General features: G+C 34.7%; 1 protein-coding gene and 1 long non-coding RNA gene across 3 annotated transcripts in view; one reads left to right on the top strand and one right to left on the bottom strand.

Moving 5' to 3' along the window:
- Positions 1-14,770, top strand: part of LOC149801386 (roundabout homolog 3-like) — a 62,977-nt gene extending 48,207 nt beyond the window's left edge. For both annotated transcript variants that reach the window (XM_089955459.1, XM_089955458.1), the window contains one exon: positions 7,413-14,770. In XM_089955459.1, coding sequence (XP_089811585.1) covers positions 7,413-7,556 — 144 coding nt within the window. In that variant the 3' untranslated portion in view covers positions 7,557-14,770. The remainder of the gene's footprint in view (positions 1-7,412) is intronic.
- Positions 1-24,662, bottom strand: part of LOC149801385 (uncharacterized) — a 147,942-nt gene extending 123,280 nt beyond the window's left edge. The window contains exon 1 of the long non-coding RNA XR_016420642.1: positions 24,032-24,662. This is a non-coding gene — a long non-coding RNA (uncharacterized LOC149801385). The remainder of the gene's footprint in view (positions 1-24,031) is intronic.
- Positions 24,663-25,375: the final 713 nt, after the last annotated feature.

Here is a 25,375-nt window from a genome sequence, read left to right as displayed (position 1 = left end):
TTCACCAGAGTAAAGCTAACCAGTGCCTTCTAAATTCACAATTCTGATGATTGATAGTGGTCCAGTATATTCTGGACTTGTCCTTATTGTGTCTTATTTCAAATAATGGTTATATTTATTCTTAGTAATTATATTTTTTACTATAATTCCATTTGGCATCTATTTAATTTCTTAGCTCTCATTTCAGTATAAACTTAGTATGACTGGTTTTGCCAGTATATGTCATTGTTTTTATCTCTTTGATTACAGTTAACAATGGGATAGAATTAAATGAGAGGCTTGTCATAGGATTGGTGCTGTCTCAAGATAATCACCCTACTTGCATTACATACATATGGTATCAAATCAGTCAGTATTATACAGTATGAAATCTGAACTCCGTAGAAAGGAAGGAATAAGCGGGCATTGATTGTGGTCAAACAGCTGTCCTGGCTTGGGGTGAGAGGTAGATAGTAACCATAAAAGGAGTTTGATGCTATCAGCCTCATAAACTCAGTAGTGAACTTCTTAATGTCACAATAACTTTGGGCCAAAAAGTCACTGATTAATTAATAAAAGCCTTGGCATTCCATTCAATAGCATACCCTCATAAAACCAGGTGAGTTTTGACTCAGTATGGTGACCCACATGGACCTGTTTGGAATATTGGCTATGATGATTTATCTCTGCATAGCAGATACTAAACCTTAGGATCTTCTCTCAGTAACCTTGTAATTCATTCACTCCAATCATGGAATCATCTCATCTTAACCCCATTGTTGCTGGTTCTGGGTAAAGTGTCTTCATGAGAAATCCATTCTCAGACTTGATATTTAAACGCCCAGTCATACCTGTTCAAGACCTGGCTTTGTCAATAAGCAGACTCTAGTCTTACTTACCATTAGTGACAGCCTGCGTTTCAATCCAGGGGGCTTCTTTGTTGCCCCACAATCTGACATAATGCATGTTCAGAAATTTCTACAAAAATCCAGTGTAACCATTCAGATTCCATACCAGTTTCTCTCCTCACTGCCCTATTTCTTACATAAAATGACACCATCTTCATGCAGTCTTTTCGCTTTTTTAATTTCATTGGAAGGAAGACTTAACATCTCACTATATACCCACTCATCCAGAAAGGGCCGTTGAAATTGTACCTAGCACAAATTCACTGGAAGTCTGCTCACAATACATACATGCACCAAAGCTGAAGATCCTGAGGCTGACCCTCAGCAACATGCAAGAGGAATTCACTGTGGTTAACTTAGATCCCCAGGATGCATATTCGCATGCACAGGCCTTCCTGGACATTTTTGAGGTTTGCTTGCAAAATGCTGTCAGAATCTCAGTCCCTGGGTGCATTCGTAAATGATGAACCTAGTTGTGTCAAACCCCAGGACCACCTCTACATTCCTGACAACAAACTCTCTGTAGAAAATTTTGTAAACAACTAAGTATCAATGTTTTGTAAAAAGACACTAAATCCCTTGTTCATCTTCAGATTTCTTCTCAGCAGCGACAGATCCAAATTTATCATGTTTCTGCTTTTCACTCACCTTTACACGCGCTTTAATTGTTTTCTGAATTTAGTTTTGCTTCCCTAATGATTGTGTCTTGACGATCAACCTCGTGGAGTCATGTGTTCTCTTGTAGAATCAAAATCAAACAAAGAATCCATTTGCCCTTTGGGCTTTGACATGCGGCTGCAGATCGTCCTTCCTTGAATTGCATGCAGAAGACTCCTGCTGATGATCTTTTTTCCGCATTGGGGTTGAAACTTTACCAGATAGGCCGAAAAATGATCAACATTTGGGATTATGTGAGGTTGCATCTCGGCCAGTGGGAGGACCTATTATAGCTTACAGCAGACATTCAGTCCCTATGTAGTAGCAGGGTTTAAACCTAAGTAGAACAAAACTACAGATTTTCATTCTGAACAGAAAACCAACTCTTGAAGGGACATTCTTGTTCTTCAAACTCCTTTGCTGTCATTGATTACCATAGGGGAACTAAGTCCGTAGATCTCTTCCTTCATCTTTGGAATTTTCGCAAGTAATGTCATTGCAAATCCAAAACCAAGTCTGGCAAATCCAGACAAGCTCACTTTTTCTTACACTAGTTGACTCACAGCCCTAGCAGAATCAAATGTTTTTATCCTGGATTCATTGGGTTATCTGCACAGGCTACAAGCAATTAATTGAAGACGTTATGAATTTCTTACCCATATCAGCTCATGAGGGTTTGGGAAGACACTACCAGCATAGAATTCCAGAGAAATTTTCTCTTGCTGTTATTATTCAAGCCATGGGTAAAGGACTAACTTAACATTCTGCAGTTTTCATCTGAGAGAATTTTACTTCCAGAGGGCTAAATTAGACCTTTTGGGACCTACATCAGCAGAGCAAGAGGTTACCTCCCTTGTGCACTAAGAAGCTTCATAGCAACGTGGGTTACTCTGCTTACACTGGATTTTTGTAGAAGTGAAAATTGTTTCCTTTAGATTATGCTCCTTCATTGATCTGTGCCAACTGTAGCCATCGCAAGAAATTGAAGTTGCTTCATATACGATATGAGACTGGAGCCAGGATCAAACTTGTGTAAGGGGATTTACACTCTGCACCTCTTACCTATTCACTAAACATATTATGAATGGGTAAAGCATATGAAGAGAAACTATATATATATTATTCAGTGCTGTTGTGCCAGATTAATTTATGGTGAAGACATGTATGTTTTTACTTTAAATCAGGTGCATTGCAGCTATATGAATAGGCTTTGTCCAGTTAAAGTACATGGTAGCCATGTTTATAATGTTAGTCTCAGATTACATATTGCTCTTTTGAAGGTCATTCTATCTTATTATTGAGGTCAGCATGTTACTAAATTATTGACAATAGAATAAGTAAATAATCAAACAAAATCTTGTTCCAAAAAAAGAAAATGCATTGTTTATTATTGCATATTGAAAAATCTTGAATCTTTCTGGGCAAAGAAAACGTTTACAATTGAACCTTTGTCACTTATTTTCTTGTTAAACTCACCAGAATTGTTTTAGAGTCTGCTGTCTTCCGGATTATTCCTGATTTGTAAACTACACTGTATCTCACTTTCTTAAACTGAGTTGTTTAACATCCATTATCACTGGGTGAATGTTAGAACTTTGTATATAATTTGTACCAAGATTCATGAGAAGACAACAGTAATTTATCTGTGCCAGCAGTCCAAAAAGAATAGAGTCACGGTACTAAATATTAGAACTAGTCTAGAAATGAGGGAACATAAAATAGAGGATATATAGGGTTGGAAGGTGATGAATGGTTGATAATAGGCAGTCAAAAGATAAATGTTCTTTAAAAAGCTGATACTATCATTGACTGAAATTAGGTAGCGAATAGGGTCTACGCACACATTTTCAGTTTTCACTAGCTTGTTTTAATAATTCCGATAATGAAAATAGTAGTGTAATGCTAAGGTGAAGAATAGCTGACAGATGTGTCCTGGAGTTTTGAAAAAAATGCCACAGCTCATATAGCTTTCTCAATACAGAAACATGCTTCAAGCATAGATTTATGCTGTGAGATATAGTCTTGATTGTAATGTTTTAAAAATTATGAGATTTCCATAGGTTTATTACAGGAATTGAATTAGTACTTGTTGTCCTGTGAAGAACAGCAATGGTTACCTTACATCGGTACCAAATAACTCTGTGCATTAAATTTTATAAGCAACGGTTGCCTTACATCGGTACCACATGACTTTGTGCATTACATTTTATAATTAGTCTACTATCTATAAAATAGTCTGGTTCTGTTTGTGGATATTAAGCAATATGAGTACCTTTTGTCTGCCTCTGAAAGATTTATAATACGGAATTGAACTTCGTACTGAGAACTGCTGCTAGAAGGGGTTAGTGTGTAGATTTAACTTAGTTGGATTTAGTGTCAGGTGGCCGAGTGGTCTAAAGCGATTTCCTTTACTGATCGCTGCCATCTCACCTCTATCCACGTGGCTTCAAGTGTCAGGCTCATCCAATGTGGTAATGTGAGAAAGTTTGCCTGTCTCTTCTCCCATGGGTTGGTGGTTCTTACAAGGGTTTTCTTTGGTTCTTCCATCGCCAGTTATACTGGCTGCCATGTATAACTTATCTTGCACTGAGATATAGAATAAAATCCCAAAACAGCAATAACAACAGCAACAATTTTCATCGGATAAATAAGATTGAATTGCACTTTGTTTAATATGTCAACAACAGTCGTTAATGGTTTATATCAAATATCTTCAATAAAGTATTTTCCTTAAGATAATGAACTTGCTGCTAGTCTGGAGACGAAATTGAATAAAGATTTTTCTTGAAACTTTTTAAATAAGTCTATATCTTCCTTCTGTTAAAAAGGTTCTGTGCTGATTGAGGTTTTTACATGTTACTGAAGTGATATTGCATCTGATGGCGTGAGAATGTTAGATTTATAGCCACGACATTTTTAATCTGATTTCTATAAAACTTAGTAAATAGGACACTATCATCAAGATAATGGATGAGTTTTATGAGTAGTGAGATTTACGCATGCTGATTTTATCTTTATCGTTGGACACGTCTTTTATCAAGCTATAGTAAATAGGTGAAATCAACATGATATTTAGTTTAGACGAGATTGTGTTCTCACAAGTGAAATGGTACACTGTTATATTATGTAAACCAGGTGAGCATATCAGGCCCATTCAGGCCAGTTGTTTTTTGTTACTGTTTTTGTTTCACTGTTGTTTTGGGGTTTCTTTTGTTGTTGCTTGAATCTGATAGTTACGCTATCTCTTTTAATCTGATAGTTATACTGTCTCTTTTCATTCATTGGCAATGCATATGGTTTTAATTGTGTGTTCGTACAAATGGCTGCTCATCCAGAAGAAAACAAAATAAATGTGTTACATATCTTCAGACTTAGAAAATGTATATTAAACTATATTCAAGTAAATTGTTTAAGCACATCAGCACTGCATGAGATAAAACTACAAACGTTTCTGTGTCAATTTCATATTAACCTTGAAAGTAAGGGAAGATTGATAGAATCCATTATACGTGTTGGTCGCGGATAAAGAAATCAATACATGGAAAATACCTATTGATTTTTGGATTAAGAAATGGAATATAATGTTCAGAGGAACTCCAAGAATGAAGATGACTCCCACAAATCAACTCTTGTCATTTGTCTCAAATCATGTCCAAACGTTGTGGATGGCTTGCATTTGAGACAAGAAACAAACTTTATGATTATAGGATCAGTTGGTCAAAGATCAGGTCACCAAGCCAGAAAGGAGAGAAGTGGTTTCCACTCAATAGCTTGAGTTTACATCTCTTACCTTGACCAAATGTTGTCTTGTTAATTAAATTTTTGTTTAGTTTGTGTACGTTTTACATTTTTAACATAGCTTTTACAATTTTAGTTATGTCGTTATGATATCTGCAGCGCGGCAGTTTATAGCGATGTCTTGCACTGGGGCATCATGCCACAGACATGTGGCATCATCTCCCTCCTAGTGACATTATCCTGACACCAGGCCCACCAGTCCTAATACTAACCTCTTGATGCTGAATGCCAATTGAGGCAACTGTTAGTACCACTTTTATAATACTTTAGCATTGCTCTGCCAGGGTTCGAACCAGATACCTCCCTCATCCAATCTGGATGCTCTAGCCACTAATTGTTCTTTAGATGAAATTAATATGGCCGACTGTAATTATTACAGTACAGTTTTAATGCATGTGGAGAATGGATTGATTTAGTTTAAATATTTATTTATTCCTTTGATTGTGTTAGGTAGCACTTGACAGAAATCATAATGAGCAGGACACAAAATTATTACACTCTTTTTTAGAGGATGAGACTGCATGCATATACTGCATGCTAATGTCAAACAGCAACATACTGTATGCTAGTGTTAAACAGCAACATACTGTACGCTAGTGTTAAACAGGAACATATTGTATACTAATGTCAAACAGCAACATACTGTATGCTAGTGTTAAACAGCAACATACTGTACGCTAGTGTTAAACAGGAACATATTGTATACTAATGTCAAACAGCAACATACTGTACGCTAGTGTTAAACAGCAACATACTGTACGCTAGTGTTAAACAGGAACATACTGTATGCTAGTGTTAAACAGCAACATACTGTACGCTAGTGTTAAACAGGAACATACTGTATGCTAGTGTTAAACAGCAACATACTGTATGCTAGTGTTAAACAGCAACATACTGTACGATAGTGTTAAACAGGAACATATTGTATACTAATGTCAAACAGCAACATACTGTATGCTAGTGTTAAACAGCAACATACTGTATGCTAGTGTTAAACAGCAACATACTGTATGCTAGTGTCAAACAGCAACATACTGTATGCTAGTGTCAAACAGGAACATACTGTAGTGTCAAACAGCAACAGACTGTATGCTAGTGTTAAACAGCAACATATTGTATGCTAGTGTCAAACAGCAATATATATGAAGCAGTAAAAAAAAACTAACATTAGAACTGTATCTTTCATTGTCTTGTATTCAAATGCAAAACTACTCATCAGTGAATCAAATGTGTTCTGATTGGTTCAGCATCAAATTATCTTTAGCAAGATCCATAATATTCAAGTAAAACCTTTGACACCTGGTCAAGATGCTTTTGTTCTACATGTTACATAGTAACAGACACAATTACATTGTAAGCTTTTTTATATGGTGGCCTTTTATAATATGAGAAAGACAATGGATAAGTGATATCATTCCGTCTGATTTGCTGATATCTAGCAATACTCAGATACTGTCAAACTCTTATTTAGATACTGTCAAAGTCTGACTTATAGATACTGTCAAACTTTTATTTAAATATTGTCAAACTATTATTTAGATATTGTAAGATTCTTACTTATATACTGTCAGACTCTTATTTAAATACTGTCAAACTCTGAGTTAGATACTGTCAAACCCTTATTTAGATATTATCAGACTATTATTTAGATACTGTCAAAGTATTTTTTATTCTTTTACAGAATCACATATGAAGCTTGCAATAGTATAATTACTAATAACGTCATTGCCAGCATAATGTTGTACGAGGCTCTTGCCGTAATGAACTGGATGATATTTTAAAACATGATGTCATCATTTTAATTAATATTTTGGCAAGTAAAAATTATGAAATCAAATAAAGTTATAAAATAAAATGACTTAAAAAATCATAAATAGTGCAGATATCTTGTAAATATATTTTGTAAAGTAACTTATAATGATTAGAAAATAATACTTAGAAAATATAAATGTTTGATATTTTGATCAAGATCATTTATATTAGGACAGCTTTATATGTTAGCAAATCGGTGAACTACATCACATTAGACTCAGAAGTAATAGCCTTGCTTTTGTTATTATTTCATTTCAGTCATCCCCCCCTGATAATGACACAGAGACTTTGAAAGACATACCACTACGGCAGAAGTCATCAAACAATCAGTACAGCTCGGTTGATGAGCCACTGCTACCAGATAGTATAATAAATGACAACACCAACGCCGATGCTTTATGACATAAGAGCATGTGTATCTACAACAGAAGTCATGAAACAATCCATACAGCATGGATGATGAGTACTGCTATTATCAAATGACATTTCTGAAAATACACCACAACCGAAACCTCCACGAACATTCAGTTTCACAAAACAGACTATTTTGAGTTGGTAAATTATATTTCTAAAATCACCTATTTCAAGTAGAGTGATAAAGGAAATCAATATTGCTTCTTAAGAAACAACAGACAGAAAGTGTATCCTGTGGCCAGATAAAAGTCGATCAAAATACGTTGAAATTTATTTGTGTTTTCTTGTTAAGCACAGGAAAGAGAAATGAAGTTTGAATTTAATTTTTTAAATTACATTTTGTAAAAATCTTTTGTTAGCAAAACCAAGGTATTATGTTAAAAATTAATTAGAAGAGTGAAACATTAAAATATTTATATTATTCATATAAGTAATTATATTCCATTTAAATGCAGACTATGTTTGACTCATTCACCAAAATTGTAGTTTTCCCACATTTACATGTACGTGTATTACTTTCATATTTAGTCATGTATAAATTAAGACCAGCTGTGTACAGTATAGATCCACATCTGATCCCTCCATCATAAAACATTCAATTGTAACTCGTACTATACTAAATAAAAAAACAAAGCATAAAAATTAAAGCCTTCAACCTAAACAAAATCAAATACTCTATATCAGTCAGGATTGATATTGTGAGAGCAATTTAGTTGGAACTTAGTCTAATGCTGTTATGACATCATACTCTTGATGATGTCACGCCTGCTTAATGGTTGGATAACAAGGAATTAATTTTATACAAGCAAAACACAAGGGTGTGTTGTGTGTGTATTTTCACTCGAGACTGATATCTGCAAATTTCTTTAGGCAAATACAGTTTGGGCAGTTCAAGACTATCTGATCTGCAGGTGCATTATACAACAGCAGATCAGAATGTATGCTGCTTGCATCCTGTGCATATTATATTAAGCAAATAAAATACATTTATTAATATTAAATATTTTGAGAATTATGTAATATATTTTGATTTTGCCCTTAGGCTTTGACAACGTACAATTATGTGTTGTTTTTTTTCCTTTTTCCAGAAATAACTTGTGTTTTCTTTATTAAATGTGTGTAGTTATATCAGTGAGCATAGTTTGGGGAAGTGCAGTGGGTGTAAATGACAGATTGTTGATATCCACGTACATGTCAAACAAACATGAACATAATTCAGAACTAATGGAGAACAGTTACTGACCAAGGATGTTATTGGTTACATACGAGTCATTACGTAATCACATGCTTGCTGAATGTGTGTTGGAACATGCAGATCAGTAAAGCTCTGACACCTAGATGATCGTCATTTTGTAGTATTTAAATACTGTAAAATCTACCTTTGAAGACCACTCCTGCAACTTGAAAAAGTGGTCCTATTCCATGCATGATCTTAGTTTCTAGATCCACAGAAAACTGAGGAAGAAAGTTCTTTTTAATTGTCAATCATTTAAGCATAGTGGTCTTAAGTCTGGAGAAGTCATAATGATTTTTGCTGCAGTTGCTATTTCAACAGTTCTCAACAAGTCTTCATGAAATTTTCAGTGTATAATTATTTAACTTACTTCAACGAGGTTGATGAATACAAATATAAACTAAATTATAAAATAATACACTTTTGAATAGGCCGAGGAATCACTACTCTGGCAGTTCATCAGTTTAAGTCTTAAATCGGGATACTGGTCAGTTCCAGCCTTAGATTTTATAAGATTTGTAATAATAATAACTTATTAATGGCCTTGACAGTTGGTTGGTTTGAATTTAAAATTTTCCTATTGGTCAGTTTAATTTTTAATTTGCCCAGATTTGTAGATAATAACTTATTAATGGCCTTGACAGTTGGTTGATTTGAATTTAAAATTTTCCTATTGGTCAGTTTAATTTTAAATGTGTCCAGATTTGTGGATAATAACTCAGATGCTGCTCTAAGTTTGTCAGTTTCAGTTTTACATTTGTGCAGTTTTGTAGATAAGAACTTTGAAGGCCTTTGGCAATTGGCCAGTTTCAGTTTAAATTTGTGCACACACTTGAACTAAACTACTGAGTACACACTCAAACTGCACAAACTAACATATAGTGCACACTGAAACAAAATACTGAGTTCACACCCAGACTAAAATATTGGGTAGATTCAAACTTAAATATTGAGTGCACATTGAAACTACACAAATTACAATATGGAGTACATTCAAGATAAAATACTGAGCACACTCAAGCTAAAATATTGAGTACACACTCAAACTTAAATATGAATACTTGAATTGCTTGAAAATTTAACATATAGGGGTTCTTCAATATAAAGACCATTTATATCATGACATTCATTATATAGCTCAAGTTTAGTCATGGATCTTATTAAATGATCTCAATTTTTCTGTATCACTGCTACTTAATATATTTTGTATGATGTAATTCTTGGCTGATAAGAATGATTTATTATTGTATCCCCCACCCCACCCCCCGTGATGAAGGCCAGGTGGCCAGCCAGATAAATTTATCAAAGGTAGGGTTTAGGCTTATGATCAGACTTTAATTTCCATGGTATTATATATTATAACTATTGGAGTGAGCTTCTGAGCAGGTGCTAGTTATTAGTTAATTACAGTAATGTGGTTGTACATTATACATACTCCGTATTGTATTTTTGTCTGCAACATTATCATTTTGACATGGTCATAAATAACATAATAATAAGGGAATACCATATTGTGAAGGAGCCCTGTATTGTATGGAAACATTGTTCACTTTTGAATGAACATTCTAGCTGAAAATTCTGGGGAAACTAATTGGCTTGAATGTACACATGATCAGTTTTAGACAGTTGATGATGAACAGAAGAAACCAACATTTTAGTTCTTTTAAATTGATTATTTTTTAAAATTTATGACAGCTTAAGAGTGTTCTTGTTAAGAGTCTAGCAGTGGTGAAAAATATTTATAAATATTTTGACCATTTATATTATCAGCCACTGGATTTGAAGCTTAGTCAAATTTGAAAGTTTCGTTAAAAAAATATAAAATGATCTGTTAGTTTAATTTTGACAATGAAATTGATTTCTTGGGGTGTGTGCTGTTTTTAGTGCTTTTTCTTCCTATAATGTTAATATTACCAAAACTATCATTGCTGTAGCATTAAGGATTTCTATGCCACATTGTGACATATGGTTTTAGCATTGTTTATAAGTTACTATAGTTGTCACTCGCACCCTGATTAAGTTTTTCATTTAGAAATTTCGGCCATTTCACATATGTTGCTTTGGCATCTATGTTCCATGTACATATTTCTAGATTTCAATATTTTTTCTGTTTTGCCTACCATTCACATAAGTTAAAATGTATATTTTTGTAATCTACTAGATATATAAATATTTTTGCACAGATAATGACATGTACACTATGTTAATTATCTTAACAAACTTTAATAAATTTTCACCAAAGAGGAGATTGATAAAGGTGAATAGCATTATTTTTGAACTTGTGATAATTTATATTTTAAATAATAATTAGGGCCCTTTATATTGTGACAAAAGAGTAGTTATCATATTTTTTAAATTTTATTAGATGTTTTAAATAATTTTTGTAATGCTATTCTCATGTAGTCCTGCATTGCTTTGTGTAAAAAAATCGTTCATCTTTGTGTAAGTTTGTTGCCCCAGGTGCTGTGCCATATTAGATGTCTAAATGTGATATCATATACTTGTGGTGGGAATTGTTAGCAGTGGAACAACTTTAGCAGTTTAGGTGCTTCATCATAATATCATAAAATCAAAGTCCTCACAGTACTATATATACTTACTTATGGGATGAATCCAACTGCAAACTGCACAGAGCGAGATCGGTCATCACACAATGTGCCGGCAGATTTTTTTATGTGCAGTTTGTTTGGAATAATCAGTAGAACGAACAACATAGATCCAGTCAACACATTATGCAACAGTAAATCAGGGTCTATGTTTCATACGGCTAGACTCAACTTTTAGAAGCAAGTATTTACATTATATCATCCAGTACATTATAAGTACTGAATATTTAAATTGATGAAATGTATCTCAACAGAATGGCCAGTTCACTGTTTTGGACAAGTTTTACTAAGTTTTGCATCATCTTTAAAGGAATGATGTACTATTATATTAATATTTGATGTTACAACCTGCAAATTTTATGCTTAAAAGTTTGTAGAAAGATTTTATTGTTTTGCTTATAGTGCTTGAAAGTTGTTAACTTTACTCACAAGAGCTTGTGTAGATGATTGTAGTGAATATTAAAGAGGTTTTATAATGCTGACAATATATATAATGACTGCGTCATTAGCTCAGTTATGTATGTCCTAGTATATTGAAATTAAGTTTGCACATCCCGTATGAAAGAAACTAACTGGCTTAGGGCACAGATTTGTCATGGAAATCTCACTTTTATGTTGCAACTTTTGAAAGATCCACATGAAAAGAAGAAATCCAAATGGCTAAGAGGTGAGTTATTAACCAAAATATTTCAATTAACCCATACCAATTATTAAAATTTATTACGGGTTTTTAAAACTTGTCTTTATATGTGTAATGAATGATGATAATGATTCTGTTGGGACACATATTCTGTGTAGGATTGGATTCTTTGTCCAAGACACTGAAGGTTTTGGGCAAAATATTAGTGATTTCACTGAAATTTTAGGTGAGATTTCACTAAAAAAATTTATCAAAACTGTCAATTAAATTTTGAATGAATTAATAGTGAAATTATCTGAAATAGTGAAATTATCTGAAATAGTGAAATTTCAGAGTTACTATAGACTATGTTACTGATATTTCTGTAATTTTTCAGACACTTCAAAAGGTTTCAAATTCAAAAATGAATATAAATTATACAGCACTTAATTAATCACAATAATATTTCATTATAAATGAAACAAAATTATTCAGCTATTATGACACGACATGTGGAAGCTGAACTGTAAACTGGACTTTTGAATATATAGTCGCTTGAAGTTGAATGAAGTTGAATGATATTTCGATCAATGAACAATGTTTATTATGACATCATTACACTGATTTTCCTTCAGATTTCTAACACAGCTAGAATATTGTGCTAATATAAACAATAATAATTAATACTATTCACGTCATTGAAGAATGATTATACTTGTGGGCTATGAAAGCAACTCCGCAAGGATATGACCATCAATGGTAGTCATGTGTATCTGGCAGCATTATCTTCACTTCCACAACAAAAGTCTATACATTGTCCCTCAAATTCTGGAAGGGTATCAGTTTGGAGTTGTTTAACTTCCAACTCTAGTTCAATTTCATTTCACTGTACACACTGTTTTCAGAGTTAGTAGTAGTTCAGATCTTTAAGGCAAACTTTTCAAATTGCTTGTCCTGGCATTCTGTTTTCTTTCCAAGTGACCCATTATGTTCCTGCCAACCACACATTCAAACCATTTTCATTTCCACACATTTTTGAAACTCTTATTCATGTGAGTGACACACGCTGAGAGTTCAAAATGTCATCCTAGCAAGCATGCTCATTTCCATCAGTTTGCATTGTGTGAAGAATCATTGGGCAAGTACAAAATTTTGACCAGTTAGAAAGCTTTTTACAGCGATCATCTGTTAAATAATGTAAGTAACCAATACTACTATAAGGGTCATTGTTGATTGGGACCGAGCAGACCGTTATTTGAAAACTGAATGAGAGACTGAAAAAAAATAATTCCATAATGACTATAATGTAACATGTCCTTGTATTATCACAAGAAAGAATGAAATCATGGAAATCAATAGATTTTTGTCTCTGTAATAAAGAATTTTATTTTGAGAGACATTCAGGTGAAAGAAGTTATATGAAACCATTTTGTGTTCCAACTGGCCAGTGTCAGTTTCATTATCATAGAAAAGAACATGATACATTTTTAATTAGAGCAAGGTACTGTTTAGGTGTGATTTTTGAAAATGCAGCTAAGTTGTGTCTGGTAATTAAGCTGAAATACCTTTTGTCCATCATAATGGTAATTGAATCACAGTATTAGCAAAGGTTTTTATTAATTCTTGACATGATAGAATAGTAATTAGGAATTTGCTTTGTTTACAGTGGATTTGTTTCAGCCTAAGCATCAAAGCTACATTTGCAAACTGACAATTTAAAGCAGCAATTATATTAATATAAATTGCCACCATTAACACCGAACATGTAATACAAATAATCGTCAACTAGAGTGCCATTTGAAATGAAATTCACTGCAATATCTGTGCCTTAGTCAACCTGTTTAGAAGTGGTTGGTATTTACAGTGTGGGAGGTGGAGAGCAGTTCATTATGAGTGATTATGATTCTTTTTGAAACAAATATTAAATATTAAATACACTAATTGTGAAAAGGTAGTTGGAGTATGATAATTCATTGTGTAGTTCTTATGAAGTCTGGCATGTAGATAATGCCTTTATTGTCAGATATAGTTGTTAAACAATAAATTATGCATGCATGAGGTTTCTTTCCACACCAATGAAGCTACATTCAGTATTTTACATGTGTACTATAAAATTTAAATTTTATGATACAGTTTGCTTTCTTCAACTGAAAAATAACATGGAATAGATTTTTGAATTTTTAACATTTTGGTATTTACAAATAATGCAAGTTAGATTTATGCAGGAAAGATACATGTATTTTTGTTCAAAATTTTCTTGTTTGAATCTGTACTGGCTTCAAATTTTACTGGTTTTTTTCTGTGTTTTAGTTGTGATAGAGTTGGAATTTCAGTTCAGTATTATTGATAATTACCAAGTACTCACCCCTTCCTCCAGTAAGTATTGACTGCTCTCTAATACATATCAGAAAACATGGTTTCGATCCATTGTTATTGGCCATGAGTATCAACATTTGGAGATTGGGATGACATTATCTGATTGTGATATACACTTTTACTTTATGCAAATTAGATTTCATTGATGTTATTCTGATGCCATTGTAAAAGCATATTGGTCTTTTAATGATCATATTGAGATGAGAATACAACTAATTTATTTAACACAGTATAACAAAGATTTTATATAAATTTCAATAAAATATTGATAGCCAATTATATTCGTCTTATAACACACTGTTCATATAAAGGTCAAATAAAACCAATTGTAGAGCAACAAATTTAATTGAATAAATAATAAACATTCTGTTTCTATTTTGCTCAACCATTTTCTCGCATATCTCACACATATATAAGAAACTATTAATCAGTTGTTATCTCTACTGTTCATAGATCACATCTGTCATCTGTATGTCCTTTAATAGTACATATCGAGATGAGAATACAACTAATTTATTTAACACAATACAACAAAGAATTGATATAAATTTCAATAAAATATCGATAGCCAGTCATATTCGTCTTATAACACACTATTCGTATAAAGCAGAAATATCAGCAATTATAGAGCAACAAATTTAATTGAATGAATAATAAACATTCTAATTATATTTTGCTCAACCTTTTTCTCACAGATCTCACACATATATAAGAAATTTTTAACAGTTGTTATCTCTACTAGTCATAGATCACAAGAATATATGTGTTGGTCTGTCCTCTGTCTGTTCAGTCCACTAGCACAAGTTGGTTATAACTATTTTGGTCTGTCATCCATCTGTCTATTCTGCCCATTAACACAAACTGGTTATTACTATTTTGGTCTTGTTACCCATCTGTTTTATCCATTAACACAAGTTGGTTATTACTATTTTGGTCTTGTCACCCATCTGTTTTGTCCATTAACACAAGTTGGTTATTACTATTTTGGTCTTGTCACCCATCTGTTTTGTCCAATAACACAAGTTGGTTATTACTGTTTGATCATATGATAGGAAATAGGCTTAGATTTTGACTATTGTCACATCTAGGATTGAACCTAAAGCAGATGACAGGTGTCAGAAAATTTAATTTCGTGAAAAATGTGGAACGTAACCTGACTGAATGGTTGTCACAATACAAGGTTTTCTCTTTAAAAATACTAAAAATAATTCATCAATCCTAAATGAAAATGATATTTATCAGACATCCAATATGACTGCTATGTTGAAAATCCTGTTATTTTGCTTCTGTAGCATGAAAAGTAGTAGTGGCATGGGGTTTTGTTGTTTGAAATGACTTCCTGTCATGTGACGTTTGTGCTGAGTAATAATGGTGGCAATCAGACCTCCAATATGGCCACCAGGGTGGCCATCTAGAAATTCTTGTTAGCACTAATCCTCCTCAACAGGTGGTCATACTGACATAATATTTTCACTAAAAGACTAATTATGATCTCTTGTTGGTCCAGAGTGAAAATGGTCCTGATCAAGAGCTCTAACACAATGGTTGTTGTCTTGAAAAATCTTGTCATTACTTCTAATTTAGGGTCATATCAACCATGGGGATTTTCACGAAGACACTGAAATACTTCTCATAGTATGTAGTTGGTCCTAAATGAAATTATACCTATGTGACATCCTGTTCACTACAAATACTTCTTGCAATATGTAACGTGCAACTATACTCAGTGCATATGCACCCACCAAGACCGCCCCAGACAAAATCAAGGACAATTGCATGAAATTTGTGTTAGTAGGATGCCTCCTTAATAAGTATCAAAAGATGGGTGATGCACCAACCTGCACCAGGAACGCCTAACGTAGAATCGCAGTAAATGGCCAAATCTTCCTGGAAGTGTTCAATTTCACCTACATCTGTAGCAAATTACCACGTGCAGTCCACATCGAGGATGAAACCACAAGGATAATTTCCAATTAAAGTCAGCATAAAAAAAAATGTTTCAAGTTCAGCTTCTTTCCACGTATAATAGGGACTTGGAAGAAATTACCATAAATATTTGTAGAAGCTCCTGATTTGGTATCTGACAAGCAGGAACTTTTCAAAATCACATTCTAATGAACTAGTTAGCTACAAGTAAGACCTACTGATTCTCAGGACTATACCGGTTGATTTTCATTATCTCATCCCCGCTACGTTATCCGGATTGGTCTGAGTATAAAAGGAAGAAAATCTAGATTGATACTCTTTAACTTCTGCCTTTCCTATCATTACTCTTCTGTCTGTCCTGTCGCTATCTCCTTTCCTATATTCTTGACCACGCACCACCCATTGCTTAATAGTGAAGTGTGACTGTGCCAGCGTATTTATAAACAGATATAAACCAATGCTAATATTGCTAAAGCAAATGTGGCCTTAGGCAGACTACGCGCACATGTCTAGTATGTTGCCGATTCTGCTGTATGCATGTAAAATCTTGGACGGTATACAGACGCCATGTCTTTAAGCTGAACCATTTTCACATTGACTGCCTGAGGAAACTTACAAAGATAAAATGGATGGACAATGGCACAGATACGGAGGTTCTTCTGCGGACAGGCATTCCATGCAGCCACATTCTGCAGATGAAATCGCAGATGAGATGAGCAAGCCATGTCACTAAGATGCCAGAAATGAGACTACCAAAACCAGGTCATATACAGCGAGCTGAAGGAGGGAAAGCGATCTCAATGTAGTCAAAAGAAACGCTTAAATGACTCCCTCAAGCCATCCTTCAAGCACTTCAGCATTGACCTCGATTCATGGGAAGTCGGAAGATCGTGTACAGGATCGCTGGACAAGGTACAGTCGCACCCATAAGGAGCTAAATACTTTAAAATGAGAATTGCAGTGAGTGTATAAATGTCAGCAGGATAAATCACAGAACTGCAGTACATCCTCTATTGATCAAGCAATAACAAGTAGAATCTCCTGTCCAGTTTGCCACAGACAGTTCAGAGCACAAATTGGTCTGATTAGCTAATCACGTACTCGCAGAAACGAAACCAATTATTGATGAGTAGTACATGTATCATTATGTCCGTTTGTGATTTGGATTCCGGATATAGGTCACAGCGTCTGTTCCCCGTTAATTTTGCCCATTTATTATACGCAAACCGTGTATTATTAATCCACAAAAATGAAGATTGTTTACTCAATGATTTTTATTGTCTGTAAATCTGCTACGCGGTTCCTTAGCTGTACTCGGAGTTGGTGATTTTCCATTTCCGCCACCACAGTCTCGAAGTGAGTCATGCTAATTCTTTTATCCTCGTTAGCCACCAAATACAGTTTACTAATCAATTTGAGACTACTCTATACCGCTGCAAGCAACTCTGAATTGACTCGTGAATGTAACCGTATCGAAATTAATTTGCTACAACGACACAATTTACTATCGTTATTGCCAATACAATAATTACGATTGGTCCTTTTATGCTGGTCATTGTTGCATTAAATCCTGTCACATAAAGACAACAGTTTTTGTCGCGACAAGCCAACAAATAGCATCTACAATCAAAGACACGCATGTATAGTTTACGAGTAGCGCAGTACTCTTGGTGATTTCATCTCGCAGCATTTACTCCGATTCGATTATTGTCTTTTTTACGTGGGTAACATTGAGAGTCCATTATAGTTCTATTAATAATAGAATTGCGCAGTACAATTACAAGACTGGCAGACCACGTTCTTACTTACCATGCCCAGATGCAATATGCACAAGCACTTCTAACCAATTACCTTTTTTTACTGGAACAACTGTCATATGCATATCATTATTTTAAAAAGTCACGGAAGAATATAATTTTCAATAATTACATGTTCAGGAGGACTAACACCCTTTTCATGAAAACAATATACTGGATGCACATATGCCATGTTCCTCGTGTATTAAATGATTGTTTTCGTAGTTATACTATAGTTGTTTCACCGCATCCTTGGTAAATAATAGTAGATATCTTGTTTAGTCTCATTTGAGTCATGTGTTTGTAACATATTCAGAGGTGAACATAACGTGGGTGTATCCAACGGTAAATTCCACTTCGCGATCTTAGAAAAAATACCTGAGAATTTTGGCACCTAGTGATGCAGCCAAGGCCTTGGCATTTGCATTTGCGATTGTTCAAAGCCGACCTCAAGTTGGTAGTGGTACATCAGGGTGATTCCAACGGTCATTTCACCTCTATAGACATTATTTGTCATTATATTTAGTGCATCCCATTTCTCACTAAAACTAACTACGATAAAACAAAAGTAATCCTGACCCGAGTACTTTTAAAATTTGAGATTTGTGTGTATCAAAGCAATTCCCGACAGAACCGAAAACAAGTCGGTCATTTGTTATGCCTTCAGTATTTCTCTAATTCACAGGTTAATACGCTTTCCAATGTAGCACCCCCCCCCCCCATGGAACATGCAACTCTGTGATCGTTTCATCGATAAGTTATTTTACCGCAACCTCTGCTACATCAATATACTTTTTCATAAACGCAACCGACACGCCAGCGTTCCTAATTCTTCCGACTTCACTTATCACTGCAAAATTATTTGCAACAGCGTTTCTCAACTGGATAACTATACCTTAAACGTTGTCATTTACCAGTTCAATCTTGAAAAATAAAAACCTCAACTGGAACATCAATCTAGCTGATAAACTCAGGCAAGTCCGTTTCTAAAACAATTGTTTTTTATTGCGGTTTTAAGAATATTTTTTCTAGCTGATTTTCCCTTAGGCCGACCTTCATTACATGATAGGACGTTATTATTTATTAATGTAACAACTCCAGTTATAAATATAGCAGCTAAAAATATAAATATTCCACAGGCGCGTCCATAGCTCTCATTCAGACACTCAAACTCCGTAATAACAGAGTCTTATCGGAGAGAATCAGAGCAATGTATCTATACTCGGGGTCACTATGGTTTCATCCTTCACGTGGTTTGAAGTACATGTCCGACACGGACTGTTGAACCAGGTCCAGATGCTCGAGGTTAAAGTAATAACTCAATGTACACAGGTCATGTTCGGAAATCTGCAGCCTGTGTCAACATTTCGGTATCTGTCCATTTATTTTAACAGTCGATGATACACACTAGCGACTTGATGATTATCAAACTGGGTAAAATATGTTCGGTGGGTTGTTCGTGAACGTTTAACCTCAGCAAGAGCTGCCACTCCCAGTTTTGCAAATATGATTGGACTTTCCAGTTGGTTGTTCAAATTGTCTACCATTGGAAATGTAATAAACATGTGATGTGGTTAGCTAACATCTTGTTATTACTTGCCATGAGAATTCTCATCGGACTTCACATTGGTGTGAGTCAGTGGTCATCGCGAGAAATGAAATTATAGATGTTCCACCAGACAACATAAATGATGTTAAACATGCGTCTACGGCGTTACCATTTCGTTGAATTCTCATCGGACTTCACATTGGTGTGAGTCAGTGGTCATCGCGAGAAATGAAATTATAGATGTTCCGCCACACAACATAAATGATGTTAAACATGTGTCTACGGCGACATCAGTATGTTGAATTGCATCACTGGCGTTACCGTTACGGTTAAACACGTGTTTGGCCCCAAAAATAACCTTACGAAAGTCTCTGGTGAAAAAAAAAATTGCGAGAGATTACAATCGCGCAGGAAACCTCCCCGCGTGTTGTAAAATGGCCTTTACGCTGTGCAAATTCGCTCTTAAAATCAGTAATGTCTCGGTTACAGCAGTTGCTGAATTTAACGTGCATTTGAGATACTCAGGACGACCATTTGTGTCTTTCATAAACATCATGGATAATCGTAACAGTTATGTTGCTAAAAATTGCTTCGATTTCCTTTCCATCGATGAGATAATGAGCTCTGTTGAACAACGCCATTAGGACGTTGTTTACAAATTCGACTTTGTCGTTGATGCTTTGTTCAATATTGTAGGATTGCACAAGATTTCTTTGGACTTCCAAGAATGCTTCTCACGAATGAAAATACAGAGATGTGTCATAAACCTTGGGCGCTCAAGCCTGTCTTTGTTTGGATCCCTAGACTCATACGAGTAATATTGATAATTTTGCTTGTCTCGATCTCACAACACAGGTGCATCTGTGTCAAACACGTGATCAGATACGTTTTAATTGATTCATAGTGAGACTTTAGTTTCCACTCACATACTATAGTTTTATTTAATACTTTTCCTGATGACTTGCCTCCCAAATCCGCTTCTTATTACCAGATTTACAATCGCCGAATCTGACTGTCGTTGCTGAGTTGTTTCATTAATGATTTTACTGACTGGGGCATGAATTGTTGCTTTTGTTGGTAATATAACTTTAACCGTCTTTGATTGTCGAGTCACTAGTCGTGGTAATCGCTCTCAAAGCGATTGAACCGTTTGCAATCATATATATTGTAACCGGTCCGCGGCAACAATTTTGATACTGTCAACGACTCGCATTGCAGCTTGTTTAGTGATTGGTGCAGCGCGTGAAGACAATCCCGCGCAGGCATGGCATGTACCCGTCTTGTTCAGCATAAATAAAACGAAGGTTTTAGAACCGCGCATTGTTGAATCTGAGGCATCATAACTACAATGATGACGTCACAGGTCCGATCAACGTGAGTTGTTGTAGTGATCCTGACAATATCAGGCGCTATATCGTACCTTGTGCCGTCAGGTCCTGGACGCAAACTTTGTTGGTGCACGTGGATCTTATCAATTTTTTCGGGCCAACTGAGAAGTGTTCTAAACGATAATTGTGCAACATCAACCGAGTACGTTTGGGATTCGATTGAGATGGCAGAGCTAAAGTGCAGGGTAATGTATGCGCTTGCTGATTTTAGAATCACGCTTGGTCACCAATGTTTTATCCTTCGTCTAATCTGTTCATTGCTTGATTCAATCACACATGCGCCAGTGGAATCCCAACAATGTTTCAGGTGGTGCTATTGTTTAATGTAAACAAAGGAATTATTTGCATGAAAACCTCCATACGGTCTCGATCGAATATCAGGCCAACTCTGATAGACATGTAATGGCGACAATGCAACTTCGAGTGTAAGCGATTCACCAACGGTAACAACTGTAGAAAAAAGTCACAAACATTTTGGTTTCATAGACGAAATTGTAATCATCAATTTAATGCTCGGAGTTGTGCTTATAACAACACGCTGCATTTCAGCATTTATTTCACGCAATACGCTAAGTCATTAAGAAGTAATCACCGGTGTTGTCGTATACATCATTGGTTTCTTCCACAAGTTCATGCATCAACGCACGATATGTTTTATGTCCACGATGTCACTGGTGAGCAGTCGCTGACAAATCGATGTATTCTTTATAAAGACTTCTGGTGTGTCGTTGCCATCACGAACTGATCCCACCAGTGTTTCCAATCGATCCGTGAGATCATTAGGGCGAAACAGTCCATCAAGACCGCTTCCTTTATTTTCTTTTTGCTGTATCTACTATTTCATTTGTTCATGTTCTTGTTCTAAAGCAATAAACCAGTCTGGGTTCATTCGTGCTGCCCATGAGGGGATAGTGCAAGAGGATAATTGCCTTCATTCCAAGTAAGCATGGGTTAAGCGTTTCAGATTATTGAGTGTGGTCTTAGCAGCCTGCACAAGATATTTCTATGTTGCCAAAATTAAGTTCACACAGGGAGTGGCCGGTATTTATAAGGCTTGTCTTTTTGGCACTAGCATGATGTAACGCAGATATGATCAAATCATTTGTTGTTATTATTATTTACTTTTTTACAAAGTTCGTTACGCGATTTTATGGTTATCCAAAATTATATAGCACGCTTTCTCAAATAAACAGGCTTGTACTTTTTGGGATCAGCATGTAATGTTGCAAGCATGTATATAAATTCATCTGCAAACGTGGATGCAATAAATTTCAACTGTGCATCAGTCCAAAGTACATTAAATGACCCATTACTGAGAATTGTGCCAACCCGAATACGACGAGACTGTGTACATTTAAATGCAATAACATCACATTTTTGGAGAGTGGGCAAATACTATCAATATTTTTTATTTCGCTGCTTTCAGTAATAGCATTTGAAAATTGTTTCTGATGTTTGCGTTCTTCCTCTTTTAGTAGATATACCGAATATTGTGAGTTTGGATGCCATTCTTATATTGATACTAAAATCATTTGTTTACCCTTGGATATCTTCATCGCTGCTTCAGTATTTACTCATATCATAGGAGGATTCATTCGTGTAACTCTCTTCAAAAGCTTCAGATGTATTAGGCGATTTAATTAATAACAACAGCTTTGTTGTTTCTTACACAAAATAATATAACTTTTTTATTTCCCTCTGCCCATGATCTTGACCAAGCATGCACAGTTGCTATTCTAAGGTCATTCCTAAATTTTTCAATTTACCAACATGTTACGGATAACGCATATAACATCTTTTGAGCCTCTTTGAAAGCCTTGTATGATGCATTAAAACGAAACAGTGGTTTAAGTGTTTTCCTAAATATTTTACATCCTAGTCATCTGGTAGGTTAACCCCATTTTTACAGACTTCTATAAATTCCCTGAATATGTATGAATGTATGTATGTATGTATGTATGTATGTATGTATGTATGTATGTATGTATGTATGTATGTATCCCGCGACAATAATTCCTTCATTATGATATATGTTCTCTAATAGTTTCTTTGGCAGTAAAATATCCCTACAGAAAGCAAATTATATTCAGACTACAAACAATATTATATTATACCACACTCTAAAGAGATTGTGTCGTAAAATTCAATAATCCGTAGCTTATGTTGTTTCTATGCAGTATACTTACAAAAAGTAATATAGGCCTGACTGAAAACTTTACTTTCGTGGATTAATAATCCACGAGTTGCACATAGTATGTGGATTGCTTGCTAAAATGGGCACAAATTCATGGAGGCTGTGACCTATATCAGGCATGTAAATACAAACCGACATAATAATTCTAATTTATACCATGGTCGTCTTCGAACTCATCGGATGAACAACAACAGAAGAAATCAACATTAATTCCAACCGGAAAGATAAACGCATTTCAATATAGAAAAATAAATGATTGCGTAAGTGAGTGAGATCGATATAGTTATCAAGCTTTCTAGATTGTCGTCTAGATTAAATTCTCCTTATTCTCTCAATCATGTTTAACAGAGATCACTGGATTCAAACAGACGTTTCTATTCATCTAAAAAAAGTGTTGATATGTGATATGACAATGTAAAAATTTTCAATCTTCATTCTCTAAGACCACCAACAATATAATCATAATCGATATGAAAAAATATGTACAGTATTTAAATCGAGTTTGAGAGAGAGAGAGAGAGAGAGAGAGAGAGAGAGAGAGAAGACGACGAACTCTATCAAAAAGAAAAAAATAATACAATTTCCTAGGTTTTTTTAGGGTCCATTTAAAAATCACAATCTGCGAATCCGATAGCCGTAAAAATTAGAAAAAGAGAATTTACATATTCGGGCAAGGTAGTGCATAACATGAAATCATTTACAGTGCAGATAAAAATATTTATATAAGATTTATTTAAATCGCGGTCAGTATTATTAAAACTTCATTTGTACTTACGTGCAACAATAAGAAATTCCATAAACTTTCGTACACAAATTTCACAAAATAAAGTTTTATTATCACGAGCACTATGTAGGCTATCAAGACAAACAACACAGTATATGCAGAAATTCTAAGTGTTCCTGGTGAAATTCCCGTTTAAAATTTTGTTCAAATTAGTCACTGTCAGTGTCATGTGAGGACACTTAAATATCGCACAAAAGTAGTACGTTCGCACGGGAAGTGGGTCATTGAGGATGTGAGATTGTTCTTTCCTTTTAAAACTGAACTGATCGTTAAGAAAATGAAAGAGAAAATAAACATTTTTATGTGGAAGATGCTATCTCCTGGAAAATATCCAGATCTACAAGTCCAGATATAGACTCACTGATCGGTTAATATCAGCATAGTAGCTATTAGGGGCAAGACCTTCGTTTCCAGCAGGTGAAACCATAAGATTTAGTTCTCTTTTCTCCTTCATCGTGCCTAAGCTTCTCACATTCTCATTTGAAGAAATAATCGTTAAAGATCTATGGAAGAATTACGGTATGTTTTGCAATGAATATTTACTTTTAGAACTAAAATGATAATCTAGAAGGATTTAATTTACAGGCTATCGATCATCTGTTCATATGAGCCGAACAGCGGTTAAAATTATTAGAATGTCGGTGATGACATAACACTAACAAGAGACTCAAGTGGTCAAGAGATCGCTCACCTCCAAATGCCAATTAGCCAATTTCAAGAAATATGTATTAGTAGAATGCTTTCTTTACAACTTTCTTTAATTTTGTTGATTCATATGTTTCGAATAAAACTTTAATTTTTTCTAGGGTTTTATTTGCATCTCAGTGCATATCATGGCATGTTAGAATCATTTATCCAATACCGAAAGGCCAAGTTTTCCAGTCTGTTTAGTGTTTTTATTTCCAAAGTAAAGTTTTTGAAAAAGAAATTTCAGCAAAGGCAATCATATTTTAATGTATTTTTATCTTAGTAGCGGGGGCCATATCTAATTTAGGATCAGCATTAATTATATAAACTGGCAAGCCATGCACGCCTGCTATGTTTGGTTTAAATTGACCCATAGCTGTGTTTTTGAGAACGATAACAAGTTTAAAATAGTAAATGTTGACCGACCCACGACAGGTGACGAACCATACCATATCCTCATTTGACCTTTAGCTCAAGCGGACAACATTTTTTTAGACTTAAATCTTTATCTTCAGGTTTATAGAAGCTGAATAGTTGATGTGTGAAGAATCATACCGTATGAAACTTGTGTGAAAATCAAGAGATATTGGTTATGATAATATCACTGACAAATGGGTAATGCGAATATGCATTTCATTTGTCTATGTT

This window comes from Sinohyriopsis cumingii, chromosome 4 (genome assembly GCF_028554795.1).
Source record: "Sinohyriopsis cumingii isolate HCF-2022 chromosome 4, ASM2855479v2, whole genome shotgun sequence".
Taxonomy (NCBI): Eukaryota; Metazoa; Mollusca; class Bivalvia; order Unionida; family Unionidae; genus Sinohyriopsis; species Sinohyriopsis cumingii.
Note: the sequence above shows the minus strand (reverse complement) of the source record. Positions and strands in the feature narration are given on the sequence as shown.